This window comes from Hibiscus syriacus, unplaced genomic scaffold, assembly GCF_006381635.1.
Source record: "Hibiscus syriacus cultivar Baekdansim isolate YM2019G1 unplaced genomic scaffold, ASM638163v2 tig00010263_pilon, whole genome shotgun sequence".
Lineage (NCBI taxonomy): Eukaryota > Viridiplantae > Streptophyta > Magnoliopsida > Malvales > Malvaceae > Hibiscus > Hibiscus syriacus.
The window spans coordinates 1,229,774-1,244,571 of NW_024062210.1; the positions used below are offsets into that span (position 1 = coordinate 1,229,774).

General features: G+C 36.5%; 1 protein-coding gene across 1 annotated transcript; it reads left to right on the plus strand.

Annotated features, from left to right (window-relative positions):
• Positions 1-11,228: 11,228 nt before the first annotated feature.
• LOC120203775 (phosphate transporter PHO1 homolog 3-like) lies at positions 11,229-14,514 on the plus strand. The gene is made up of 10 exons (XM_039203955.1): positions 11,229-11,862; positions 11,946-12,343; positions 12,430-12,631; positions 12,729-12,849; positions 12,944-13,202; positions 13,301-13,405; positions 13,502-13,546; positions 13,632-14,060; positions 14,148-14,284; positions 14,359-14,514. Exons 1-10 carry the CDS (start codon positions 11,265-11,267, stop codon positions 14,456-14,458), a joined length of 2,394 nt encoding a protein of 797 aa, XP_039059886.1. The 5' UTR covers positions 11,229-11,264; the 3' UTR covers positions 14,459-14,514.
• Positions 14,515-14,798: the final 284 nt, after the last annotated feature.

The window sequence follows — 14,798 nt, forward strand, 5'->3', positions numbered from 1 at the left end:
TGCTGCAAATGATGTGCCGTTGAGCTGATCGTAGTCGAACTCAAAGGTCTTTTGTTGGCAGACAACCCTTGTAGACTTAAGTTGTGCTGCAAATGATATGCTTGGAGCTGAGCGTAGTCGAACTCGAAGGTCTTTGGTTGGCAGATAACCCTTCTCGACTTAAGTTATGCTGCAAATGATGTGCCCTCGAAGCTGAGTGTAATCGAACTCGGGGGTCTTTGGCATATAGCCCTTCTCGACTTAAGCTATGCTGCAAATGATGCCGTTGAGCTGATCGTAGTCGAACTCAAAGGTCTTTTGTGGCAGACAACCCTTGTAGACTTAAGTTGTGCTGCAAATGATATGCCTTGGAGCTGAGCGTAGTCGAACTCGAAGGTCTTTGGTTGGCAGATAACCCTTCTCGACTTAAGTTATGCTGCAAATGTGTGCCCTCGAAGCTGAGTGTAATCGAACTCGGGGTCTTTGGCAGATAGCCCTTCTCGACTTAAGCTATGCTGCAAATGATGTGCCGTTGAGCTGATCGTAGTCGAACTCAAAGGTCTTTTGGTCACAGATAACCCTTCTAGCCTGAGTTATGCTGTAAATAATGTACCCTCGAAGCTGAGTGTAATCGAACTCAGGGGTCTTTGGCAGATAGCCCTTCTAGACTTAAGCTATGCTGCAAATAGTTTGTTTAAAAAAATGGCTTCCCTTAACGGGTCGAAGCCGGTCATGATTCTTCAGTGGTTCCTCTGAGCGAGAACCAAGTAAGACAATCTTTGGATGACTCCCATTTTATGGAAAGCCCGTGATGAATTCTGACAACCAAATATCTTCCGTTGTGGAATTGAAATCTGGCTTGAAGACATAAACTGGAAACATGTTGCTCATTGTTGAGTGAGCTGAACTGAATTTGATCTGAATTGGTTCTCAAACCCATCTGAAATTAGTTTGATCGTAGATATGTAAAGTCGATTGAGGTGTAGCTTCTTGCTGCTGAGTTACACCATCGTTCTTTAAAGGTGCTGCAAGTCGAGTAGCCTTCATCCTGAAGTCGAAGCTTGACTCTGAAAGCTGCAAAATTATGCATGCTAAATGATGGATGTGATGCACCTAAGTATGTCTAAGATGCATGCAACATGAATAATTATGGTTATTTCTTGGATGGGTCCGTGCTTTGTCTGCCAATCTGGTCCATGGAATCGATCGTGCCCCATTGCTTCTCGAGCTTGGGCTTTACAGACATTTCATATCCGAGATTGTTCTGTTTGAAAATGTTTTCTCATTTTTCTTGTTTCAGGAGAAAATGATAAAAATGCTGTAAAATTTATTCGCAATTGAATCAAATATAAACGTGAGTTCAAAGAATATCAAGGAATCAATAGCTCTTTTAACGTTTTCAGAGTTACAGCTCTTTGACAAATGTTCAAATGGATGAGTTGACTTTAGTTTGGCGTTCTTTCTAAGGTTTTGGTAAAAAAAAGTCATTTTTTGAAATATCGAACCATGCTTTGGCATTTCAATTAGGCGCGGACAAAAGTTCCTTAACTCCCTTAGTCCATTTTACCGAAAATTTCTTGCTTAGATAAATTTGATTTAACTTGTCATTATGGCTAGCTGAATCTATAAAGCCGGGGCATTTAACCAATTGCTTTAGAGGGACACTTAATATTATAATCACTCTTATCAAGTTAACTGAAGGGTTCATCTCATCACAGAGTCTTCAGCCTGACAAGAGCAGTGGAGCAAACACCGAATTGCCAAGTGTCGAGCAATGTCATGGTTTGAATACAATCTATTCATAAAGCCAGGGCTTCGAGTTTCCTCTGTAACCAATTGCCTTAGTGGAATAGCTCAGTTTTACGGATTTAATTTCTTAAGATTGTCAAGAAGAACCTGTTATAGCCTAGGTGTTTTTGAAAGTCAAAAATTTCATCTTTAGAGTTCAATTTTCAAGCAACTGACCTAAACCAGATTCACCTACTCAACTCTTTCATTTGTAAAGATTCTCATCGTCATTGAACGTCTTAAACAAAAGTATAGTAATTGTCATATGTACATGATGCCTCATGTTGTCCGCACCTTATGAAAGGAAAAGGTTATTTGGTTAATTGAAAGAGTAGGGTATGGTGTTTGAGTGTATATTCTGGGTAAGGTCAAAGTCCTTGTTTTTAAATCATGTTACTTCGTCAAAGATCTGTAACTTTGAATCATTTACAGAGTTTCTTAATTCAGATGATATTAAAGAATTGCGAGTTTGCAATGTGATTCATTGCTTACAATCTTTAAAGTAGCATAAATTTATTCAAATGTTTTTACAAAAACTTGAAAAGTGGGGGGGAAAACAGGTTCAAACAGAATGCCTCAAGTGAAATGATCTTCCTCACTTGGATGCCCCCAAGTTATTGAAGTCGATCCAGTTCTGGTTTCGCATCTTCTGTACGACTCTTTTGAATGCGTAACAGTTCTCAATTGTGTGCCTTGGGACACCGCCGTGATATTCACAATACGCATTCTCATCATACCACTTGGGGTATGGGGGCTTCATGGGTTCTACTGGATATGGTGACACTACATGGGTGTCAAGAAGTTGTTGGTAAAGCTCTTCGGGTCATGAGAATAGGGTCGAAATGTTCTCTTTCCCTCATGGAATCTTGTTTAGAAGTACCTGACGGTACAGCTGCAGTCGATTTTGGGCTGGAGATTGTAACACCTTTGCTGAAGTGTTGATGTTGTTAACCTCTCCATCCCTCTCCCTCATAGGAGGCTTCTTACTGGCTTCCCCATCCTTAATCTTGCATTGCTTTATGGCCGACTCAATCATTTCTCCGGCCATAACCAAGTCTGAAAAGCTTCCTGATGTGATCGCCACCAGGTGCCCGAAGTATGGAGCCTTCAGGGTCTGCACGAAAAGTTTCCGGGTTTCCTTTTCATCTAACGGTGGATGAACTTGCACAACCAAGTCCCTCCATTTTTGTGCGTACTGCCTGAAACTCTCGTTATTCTTCTTTTCCATATTTTGTAGCATAACTCGATCTGGCCTTATGTCATTGTTATGCTTGTATTGTTCCAGAAATGACTTGGCCAGGTCTTTCCAGGTCTTGATATTTGATCGGCTGAGCTGGTTGTACCACCGAATGGCTGAGCCCGACAGACTATCCTGAAAATAGTGGATCAGGAGTTGGTCGTTTCCTCCATATCCTGTCATCTTTCGGCAGAACATGGTGATGTGAGCGGATGGGCAACTGTTCCCGTCAAACTTCTCGAACTCTGGGGACTTAAATTTCGGGGGAAGAACCAAGTCCGGGACTAGACTAAGTTCCGCTGCATCGATTTCATGGTAGTCACGGTCCTTTTGACTATATTCATTTGGTCCTCCAATTGTTTGATTTTTTTCTCATCTTCTTCGTTTGTCATCTTCGTCCAAATCCGACATATGTTAATAACCCGGATTGTTCTAGGGTTGAATACAGAGGACGAGGGCTTTACTTTTGCAGCAGATGAGTCCCCTCGAAGTTCTGGTAAGATTTCAGGTGAGATAACCACTTGCGGGGTAGGTTGTATAGTTACCCCTTCCGATGAACCTGCCCCAGGCGCACTGGTCTGTTGTAGGCCAACTAACTTGGCAACGATCTGATCAACCAAGGACTCTTGGTTCTTTGTGATTGTTTCTAGGGTATTTCGACTATTTGGTTTATCTTATCTTCTAGCTCTTCTGTAGTTTCAACATATTCTCCTCGATTTGTGTAATTCTGGCTTCCATCCTCTTCTTCTTCAAACGAGTGTTATGCGGATGGGGTGTGTCCAATGCTTGAGGCGGTATATCCAGTATTTGCTCCTCTGATGAGACATGTTTATGTTAGTTAATGTGAATGCAAAGAAATAAAATGCAAAAAAAAAGAAAATAAAAAATGCAAAATGTCTAAATATATGATGCATGAAATGTCCGAGGCATTGATCCAAAAAATGTGACTGTTATTCTGAAACCCTTATTGGTGACAAAAGTGTTACGTCTGAAGAGACAAAAACTTTTTTAATGGTACAATCCTGCACAGCTTCTGACAAGTTGATTCGTCTTTTTCACTGGTTGAATATGTCGAACCATTCCGGCTCCTTTGGCTAAACTTGTGCAGGTGATGGGCTGCTTTCCTCAAAAGGGGTCTCGAAGGTTTGCATCTCCGGCTTTCACTCTATGTCGAGCTTGATCCAAACGAAAGTGCCATTGGAGCCCTCTATCCGAAGTTTATCGACTTGTTTCTAGAATTCGTCAATAATGGTCTGCAGCTTAGCTGGGGTTCCGCCACTTGTTATCGTAGTTTTCAAAAGGAGCGTCTGGGTCAGCAATATTTTCCTCGTCTTGCCCCTGCAACCTTTGCCTCTGAGTATTCTTTGACCACGGCTGGACTTCTGAGCTTTTTATCTTTGTATTATAACCCCTTTGTCCATTAATACAAATGTTCATGTTTAACAATCACATTTTGGTGGATCAACACATCATTTTAAATGATGCAAACGATGAATACAAAATAAAAGAGAACAAAAATAAAAGGGTTAGTGAGGTAAATCAAAATAATAAAAAAAAGGAAAAATCCTGCCCCACATGATATCTACTCTGCATGCTTTAAACAAATCCTAACCGCATATTTGTCTAGTTCGCATGCTTTGAACAGAAAATAAAGCAGGAAACAAAGTACCTAGGGTTTGGAATGAGGTCTTGGGGTGGGCTCTAATTCCCTGCACTCTCCCGGTTTAGGTTCTAAAAAGGTACTCGAGTTCTCCTTGCCGGTGCCCCTTTGGGCTTGCCAGACCCTTAGTATAAGCCCATCACAGGCTTGTGTGGACTAAGTAAACTCGAGAGGACACATTCCCTTATGCCCATACGGAGAATAAATTCACACGAAGGCATAAGGTATATGAATCCCGAAGGCTACTTGCTAGGCCATACGGTGAATAAATTCACACGAAGGCGTCGCTTTCACCCCCACTTAAAACGGGTTTGGAGCTCGGGTATAGAGCTAGAGATGACAATTTTGAAAAATCTGAAATCATTAAAAAAGTTAGTACAACTATTTATTTGAAAAAAAATAATCAAAGATAATAATAAGAATCGAACAAATAAATTAAAATTTAAACTTGTAATTTTCGCTAAAAAAGACAACCGGAAATTAATTTCGGCCTGACTCACGTACCCGTCCCCAGTGGAGTCGCCAAGCTGTAACCGTCTTTCGGTTGGGCCCCAGAATTGGGCTTCGACTTAGGAAAAATGATTTGGAGTCTCCACCGATAATTTATTTATTTATTTTAAAAAAATGGGTGGAGTCGCCAAGCTGTCGTAACCGTCTTTCGGTTGGGCCCCAGAATGGGCTTCGACTTAGGAAAAATGATTTGGAGTCTCCACCGATAATTATTTATTTATTTTAAAAAAATGGGTTGATCGGACACCTTATTTCTTACTTGATCTGCGTTGTACCAGACGCGTGTCGGTTACGGTCAAGGAAGGATTAGCACCCTTGACCGCCCTTTCGGTACCAATTAATTATCGGTTGGCTTAATTGCAGAATTAAAAGTTTAAATTTAAATTTAAAAAACCCTTCACATTACTTACTTTGATTGGTTGGAGTTCTTCTAAAAAAAGTCAAAAATGTTAGAAAAAATAATAGACAAATGTTAGATAAATCAAAAAACATAAAAAAAAGATAAAATAAAGTATCGACTTAGAGGATCAAATTGAGACAATTGAAATTATGGACTAGATGGTTATTAAATGAACTGCAAAAGAGAAAAGAAAAAATTAGTGCCAATCACGAAATATAAAAAAGATAAGCATGGACTAAATTGATTAAATTGGAAATTCGGAGGCAACTTTACAGGTAGTGACCAAAATGAATTGCGACTCAAAGTATCAGGACGACGGAAGGGATTTAAGAATCTTGTATTTGCAGGATGGTCCTTGGTATATAATAAGCTAAAACACCTCATTTCATTTCATTTTCAAATCCTTTCTCCCTCAGCTGAGAGAATGCTCTCAACTCTCCCAGAAAACCGCCAAATCCGGCCACCACTCCGGTGGCCAAAATGAATGGTTTGTGGTTCATGTTGTTTTTTGTTGTTTGTGATGTTGGCTTGATGGTTTTGGTATTTGATATGAGTTTGTGGTTCAATATGACACATCGGTTTACTGTTTTTCGATGATTTGTGTGTACCGTCGTTTTTTGTGATAGACTCTCGCTGTTCTGTTTCGACTGTGTTTGGTGTTGTTGGTACTGTTTTCTCTTGGGTTCTTTCGATGATCTACTGTTGTTGTTCAGTTTGCTCGGTTCTGTTGTGTTTGGTTTTCTGGCGGTGTACTGTTGGTTCGTTCTCGGTGATACTTGACGCTCGGGGTTTCCCCTGTTGCATGGCCTCACCGGCTTTTATAACCCCCACCGATTGTTATGATTCCCGAAAAAAGGGGTTGTTGCTGTTGTGGCCGGTCATCCCGGGATGGGTCAGTCCCGGGATTTCGGCCGGCCGTTTCGCCTCTTGACGTTCGGTTACCTCTGTGCGGCGCCGTTGCACCCTGTGTTGACCCAAATGATATCTTAGGGTTTTTCAAACCCCAATCCCCAGTTACGGCACTGTGACAGACGTTAGAACCCTAATCTGTGCTCTGGGCTGGGTCAGGCCCAACTTGGCTCACTTGGACCCCAAAATGGACCTGAACAATTAAAATGAAAGTAAAATTAAAAAAAAATAAATAAATAAATAACAACGATAATGATAATAATATAAAATATTTTCTACAAACTATAATATATATTTTCAAAGTATTTTAAAATTATATATATATTTTTCTAAAACGTTTCAAAATTATATAGTTTCAAAAATGTTTTTTAAAACTATATATTATAAGTTTTCAAAATGATTTCAAAACTATATAATATATATTATATGTTTTCAAAAGTTTCTTTTTAAAAATTATTTATTTTAAAATGTTTTTAAAACCATATAATATATTTTCAAAAACGTTTTAAAAATTATATTTATTTTCAAAGTGTTTTAAAAACTATATATATAAATTTTCAAATATTTTCAAAACTATATTATATACATATATATGTATATATAAAAAAATGAGACGAAATGGGTGTCTACACCCCCTTTCCTTAGGTATTGTAACATTATCGATATTTTGGACTAAAATGCCCTTATTTCTTCAAAATATTATTCTTCTGTCATTGAATAATAAAAAATTTATGAGGTTAAATTACAAATTTATCCTTAAATTATTTTAGATTTACAAAAAAATTCTATAATTAAAATTTTATATGAAGTTCAGGGGTTAAAATAAATTTTACCCTTTCATTAAACCTTTTTTTATATTTTAATTTTGTAAAAAAATTATATAAATATTATGAATTTAATTTTTTAAAGAAAATATAAATATTTACAACTTGTAATATTATATAAATATATAATAAGGACAATTTGGTCAAATATACATTCCAATAATCTTTTATTCCTTTAACCAAACACGATAATCTTACATTACTGCTAAACAAACTAAAACAAAATACAACATTCCCAGTAATCCTATTCCCTGGTAATTTTTATTCACACTGGTAATCTTTTATTCCCACTGGTAATCTTACATTCCGTGAACCAAACGCACCCTAGGTTTGAATTAGATTTTGTCAAAATATTTGATCTTGATTTGGATAATTAGTAAATACATTAATATATAGAATTTTTAAATTTATAGGTAAGATAAAAAAATATAAAAGTTACATGATTAAATATAGGGACCTCTAAGAATTTTTATCATTAAGCACTTGGCTTCCACGTCACCTTTCAATCTATGATTTAACATTCGATGATCAAAATAGTAGTAATTGAAAGTTCAGTGAGTAAACTGAAACTTTTTAAATTTAACTGACCAAATTAAGAGTGAGAAGAAAGTTGATTGATGAAAATTTTAATTTATCCAAACTTCAAATACAAAGGATTAAATTTAATAAATTATTTAATTTGTTTCGAATTAGGAAAAAGTTGATAAGTTGTACAAGTTTTGAGGACTAAATAGTTAAAATATCAACCATGTCACCATCCCGTCTAATATTTAACGACCAATAACTTGTTTATAACAATAATTTAATTGAGTGACCCGTTTATAACATTTTTAAAAAGTGATAGATTTGTTACCAAACATATAATAGAGTGACATAGGTTGTATTTTACCCATAATTAAACTCCATATTCAAGCAATTAGTTATTAATTAATATGACACGAAATCCAACAATCTTGATTTCTTATTGCCATGGTTTTCAGAACCGGACCGGTCAGTGAACCGACCGTACTACCGGTTCATTGATTTAATCGGTCTTAAGAATCGGATTACGTCATAATTATTTAAAGAATTAAATAAAAAATAAAAAGTTTAGGTTGAACCAGTTTACGGTCCGGTCCGGTTCGACCTGTTCAAAGCTGGTTCGAAAGGTTCTTTGCGGTTCATTAGAATCGATTCAACCGAGGTATAATGGACCAGACCAGGCAGCGATTCCCAGTTGAACCGACTGGTCCGATTTTCAAACCTGTTCAAAGCAATGCTTATTGCTTATACTTTTCTTATTGCTTATACTTTTCATAAATATATATATATAGATATATATATATTATATATATATATATATATATATTGCAAACTTGACATCTTCAATGTTTGAATAACTAATTAATGGGCCTCTCACCGTTTGGGAAAGTAATAGTGCTCGTTCAATGTGAGTAAGCCCTACTAAACTTAATTTATCTCTAACTTTTGAAATTTTAAATCAAAACACATTAAATGATTAAACATGTTTGAATTTATGTTTTCAAAATAGTATAACTCATTAAAACTTAATTAATTCAAAAAAAATTGGTTGCCCTCCCGGTTCTAGCGTTTTCCCCTCACTAATCCAGACCGACCCGCTTCGTACACCTGACTTTGGTGGGTGAGTCTCTTAGCAGTGATTTTCTGCATACACAAGGACTCGAACTTGAGATCTTGCTTAAGCGAAATCAAACTGCTTACCACTTGAACCAACCCCAGTTAGTTCAAGATCGCAAATTTAAAACTTAATAGATTCATGTAATTGTTTTGAAAAACGGTGTTCAATTCTCTTGTTCATAACTCCCTTTTCTCAACCTGAATCGTAATTTTCAAAGCTTCTTTTAAAGGTTACAACTTTCAACCGTATAAAACTATTATAATTAATATATTATAAGTATCGGATTATATAATAACGGTGAAGGAATAACAAAAATATTAAAAATAGATTTGGCAACGTTGACGAATGAAGAAAGTTAAATCCACAGGAGATTTGGGAAGAGCATTCAAGAAACGGGTTCCATTTATATTAAGAAATTAGTAAAAATTTCAAAGACAGGATAATGAAAAGGGACAGTTCCTTTACCTAATCCTTAAATTAAGATTAAAGCCATAACAGAAAATGCTTAAAATTGACTCAATAATAATAAAAAAAAAACAAAACAAAAAACCAAACCGAGTGGTAAGTATCGCAGGTGGGTCAACCGTTGAACTTCTTGTGGTCGGAAACGTGAATGTTTCTTCGGTAGAGCTCTCGACATCCATGCAAAGTCAAAAGAGAGCATGCATTTTCTTGCCCACTTTGTTCCCCGTCACAACGCGTTAATTATTATTTTAATCCTACAAATATATATATATTTTTATTAATTTCCAAGAAGGTTTCTGTTTTTTTTCTTCTTCTAAATGTGAAAACATTCACACATGTTACATCATTGTAATCTAAAAAAAATTAACTCAATTTTCTTCGATTATAATATTAAATTTTAGATAGCGGATCGTTTACATTATTGAAATTTTAATTTATTCAATTATAATATTGAACTTTAATCTTAACTTCAATTATATCAGTGGGCCGTTATAATCCAAACGACCATCTTTCACAACAAGATCGATATTAATACGTTCACATTTCACTCGTCTTTCTTCTCATATGATTGATTTTCTAATAAACTCACTCGAAATTGAATTAAAAAATCTATCATTTTGTTTAAAAAAAGAAAAGACGAGACTCGTTAAAAACTCCTTCTTAACCCGATTAAGTCGAAGTTCAATCGTGATAGCATAAGGGAAAAAAAAGTGCTCAAATGATTTTATTAACCAATATCGAAAATCTAAACGGTGAAAAGAATTTAAAATTTACCAGTTTTAGGGGTTTGAAAACTTTCTTATATTTGAGATGTTTGTTCGAAAATCCAAACGGTAAGAAGGATTATTTTGAGAAGACGAACAACATACTTCAAAATTAACATCATCATATGGTTATCAAAAGAGATCATAGTATTATCATGTCGAACTTTTAAACGTATTTTTGTCAATTTTGAGTGAGTTTTGTGAAAAATCAATCCGATGAGAAGAAAGAGGAGTAAAATCCGAAAGTTTTGGTACGAATATTATGCCAAAAGACGAACAGTGATAGAAGGTGATTGGTCAACAGTGGCGATTGGAGAAGTATAGTGTCAAAAATGGAATTATTTAAAAATTTAGTGGTAAACCGATACACCCTTAAAGTTATGTGCCTAAAACAACGTTATTTGTGCATCAATAGTAATCACCTAAAATACCGTCATTTTGTTCATATTATTACATTGATAAAAAGATCTATCCACGTCATCGTGATATAATTAAAGTTAAAACTAAAACTTTAATGTTATACTTGAAAAATTGAAAGTAATTCATTGATAAAAACTATATACAACCGAAATTCAATTTACCCTAATCTTAATATTATTTACAAAATTGTTTTCTTATCTGTCACGTTGTATCAAATGTTAGCTGCATAGGTTCTTTTCAGAATCACGATTACTCTCCTGTTCAGACAAGAGCTTATTATCCTTGATTAAAGCATATCACTTAACCGATTATTTATGATATCAGAGCACTTTCCATTTCTAGTTTCATACCTGGACCTAGTTTTCCAATTACTTCTGTACTTGCACGGCCTACCGTAATAAATGTCTCCGTACATTACAACTGCCCAATGCTTTATAATTATTAATATTCACTCGCCGTTGAAAATTCTTTCGTGAACAGTGAAACCACAAGTACTGAGCAAATGGAAACAAGGAGAACAAGTCAATTCTTTTTGCCTATAAATACACATACATCCATGTCTGGTCCAGACCAAGCTTCCCTGTTCATTAGACTAAGTTTCTCTCAATTTGTTCTATTGTCCATTTTCAGACACTTGTTCAAGCTTAGTCTTGCAGAAACCCAACCAAGATGAAGTTTGGCAAGGAATTTGCGGCTCAAATGGTGCCGGAATGGCAAGGGGCATACATGGATTATGATTATCTCAAAACCCTTTTAAAAGACATTCAAGCTTTCAATCAAAGAACTAAGCAACAGCAATCCGTCCCACATGGATTGAAACGAAATCTGTCCATGTACAGAGCTTTCAGTGGGCTGTTGGTTCATAGACATGGTCAACATTCCGTCGATCCGACGTCGCCGGACGTCGAAGAGCATCCCATTTTGGTGAATTCCGTCAACCGGAACGGCTCACAGAAGTACGAGACGACGTTCCTTATGCAGGGGGAGAAAGGTGGAGAGTACGAACTGGTGTACTTCAGAAGGCTGGACGATGAGTTCAACAAAGTGGACAAGTTTTACAAGTCGAAGGTGGCCGAGGTAACGCAGGAGGCTGAGACCCTGAACAAGCAAATGGATGCTTTAATTGCTTTTAGAATCAAAGTGGAGAATCCTCAAGGATGGACGTGGCAAGACCAGTCCGACGACATGACTCGTCTCGCCTCGTCTGTAGAAGCATCAACCGCTGTGCTGGCGGCTACGACTCCGGCCGGTGCTAGAGCAAGCGGCAGTAAGCATTGTATATTTATACTAAAAATTAAAGCTCCGGGAAGTGAATTTTTGATGAATTACCCTTTGGTTGTTGATTTGCAGGAAGATCAGTTGAGCACATGGAGATCATCGAAGAAGGGCCGAGCGTGCACGATGATTCGGACGATGATAAGAAAGATACTGCAAAGCAAGATATTGAAGCGCAAAACATTGAAAAACCAGTGGTTGGTAATAAGTTAAAGGAACATAAACCAACTCCGTTGCAGATACTGGACCGTGTTAAAATGAATAACACACTCGCTACGCCTCGATCCACCATTAAAGTGTTTCTAAATATTCCTAAGCAGTCTGATTTGAAGTTTAACATGGAAAATCTGAAGAGAGTTGAGAATAAACTTAAGCGAGCTTTTGTTGAATTCTACCAGAAACTTCTCCTCCTCAAGAGTTACAGCTTCTTAAATACATTGGCTTTCTCAAAAATCATGAAGAAATATGACAAGGTATACATAAATGTACGCCTAATTTATGTGGAAAATTATTTAGATTTCTGTTTTTTTTTACATTGTTTTGTTCTTTATGATTGCAGATCAGTTCAAGGAATGCTTCGAAATCATACATGAACATGGTGGATAGTTCTTATCTAGGTAGCTCCGAAGAGGTTACGAAACTTATGGAAAGAGTTGAGGCTACATTCATCAAACACTTTGCAAACTCGAACCGCAGCAAAGGAATGAATATTTTAAGACCAAAACCTATGAAACAAAGACATACAACAACATTTTATACTGGTAGAACTTTGAATTTCATACACATAAATATAGGAAATTACCTAAGCAATTTACTTTTGGAAAGATATAACTCTGCAGTTCTTGAATATTTTCTCAGGCTGCTTTGCTGGATGCGGATTTGCTCTTGTAGTAGCACTTATTTTGATCATTCGTGCTCGGCATTTATTGGGTCAAGACGGAACGGACCAGTACATGGAAACCATGTTCCCTCTTTACAGGTAACGAATTAATCGTTTTTGGCTTAGAATCCCGTCCTTGCAATTGAAGTTGATTTCAGTCTGTATATAAACCATTTGTTTGACAATTTTGCAGTTTATTTGGATTCATTGTTCTGCATATGGTGATGTATGCCATCAATGTATACTTTTGGAGAAGGTATCGAGTTAACTATGCCTTCATATTTGGTTTCAAGCAAGGAACAGAGCTCGGGTACCGGGAAGTGCTCCTTGTAAGTTTTGGCCTTGCAGTAATGGCACTTGCTAGTGTGCTCTCTAATCTTGATATGGAGATGGATCCCAAAACTAATGATTATAAAGCATTCACCGAAATCGTCCCTTTGATCTTGGTGGTGGTAAGATCATTGAGTTCATTCATATTTTTATCTATATCTATATATCCAAATAGATATAACTTACAACTAATTTCTTGGTGTCTTACTTTGATCTGCAGGTGGTATTTGTCATACTGTTCTTGCCATTCAACATCCTATTTCGATCGAGTCGTTTCTTCTTCCTCACTTGTTTGTTTCACAGTTTATTAGCCCCTCTTTACAAGGTAAGCGCTCATTTTTCTTGAAGTGCTGGTAATATCCATGTTTGATGCATATAAGGATCTGTTCAAGTAATCTGTAAAATTCCTTTCAAATTGCAGGTCAGACTTCCGGATTTCTTCCTGGCAGACCAGTTAACTAGCCAGGTTTGTGATATGAACCTTTCATGTCTGGAAACAACAATACATTGCGTTGATAATAATTTCTTTTCAATCCATTGTTTTGTTTCAGGTTCAAGCATTTAGAAGTCTTGAGTTCTACATTTGCTACTATGGTTGGGGAGATTTCAGACACCGAGAAAACAGCTGCAATAGCAGCGATGTTTTCAACACTTTCAGCTTCATCGTCGCTGTGATTCCTTTCTGGTCTCGCATGCTTCAGTGCCTGCGTCGTTTTTTCGAAGAGAAAGACACCTTGCAAGGTTACAATGCAGGGAAATATTTCATCACCATCGTAGCCCTTTGTTTAAGAACTGCATACAGTCTTAACAAAGGGTTGAGTTGGGAAATATTGGCTCTCATCTTCTCGGTGGCTGCCGCCGTTATATGTACTTACTGGGACCTTGTCTACGATTGGGGACTTCTTCAACGCCATTCTAGGAACCGATGGCTGAGAGACAAACTCCTTATACGGCGAAAAAGTGTATACTTTGGTGCCATGGTAAGTCTAAGAACCAAGTATTCGAGCTCCGAACATGTTCAGTACGGTCGTATATGTGTTTAATGGGGTACATTCGTTGGAATGCAGGTCCTGAATGTTCTGCTGAGATTTGCATGGTTGCAAACAGTGTTCAATTTCAAGTTATTTGATTTGCATAGGCAAATCATGATCACCATTGTCGCCAGCCTCGAGATAATCCGGCGAGGGATGTGGAATTTCTTCAGGTAAACAAAGTGTGTTCTTTCCCAGTCATTAAGATTGGATCGGAATCTGACATGTTTGGAAACGTTATTTTCAGGTTAGAGAACGAGCATTTGAATAACGCTGGCAAGTATCGAGCATTCAAGTCGGTGCCATTGCCTTTCGACTATCATGAAGATGAAGATAAGGATGAATAGATAGTATAGAATTCAATAAGGAAAATATACAAGCGGAAGTAGTTGTAGATGTTGGGGATTAAGTGATTTCTTCGTAAATGAATGTTTTTGCGGTACAAAAAGATTAATTAGTGAATTTATTGATATGCTTTCCTATGCTTTAAACATAACAAAAATGTAAAAAATAAATAAAAGGAAATACTACACCAGCTTACATAATTTCTCAATAATTTATTTTTTAAAAATATATTTTATAATTTTAAAATTATTTGTTTACTGACATTATGTCATTTAATATTTTAATAGAGCTCTATAAAAATTTAACTACTTAATCAACGTTTCATTAATATCAAATTAATAA

Coding starts and splice junctions, on each gene's coding strand:
- LOC120203775 (XM_039203955.1), top strand. CDS start 11,265: ATGAAGTTTGGCAAGGAATTTGCGGCTCAAATGGTGCCGGAATGGCAA. Junction 13,203..13,300: donor TCCCTTTGATCTTGGTGGTG/GTAAGATCATTG, acceptor TTTGATCTGCAG/GTGGTATTTGTCATACTGTT. Junction 14,061..14,147: donor GTGTATACTTTGGTGCCATG/GTAAGTCTAAGA, acceptor GTTGGAATGCAG/GTCCTGAATGTTCTGCTGAG.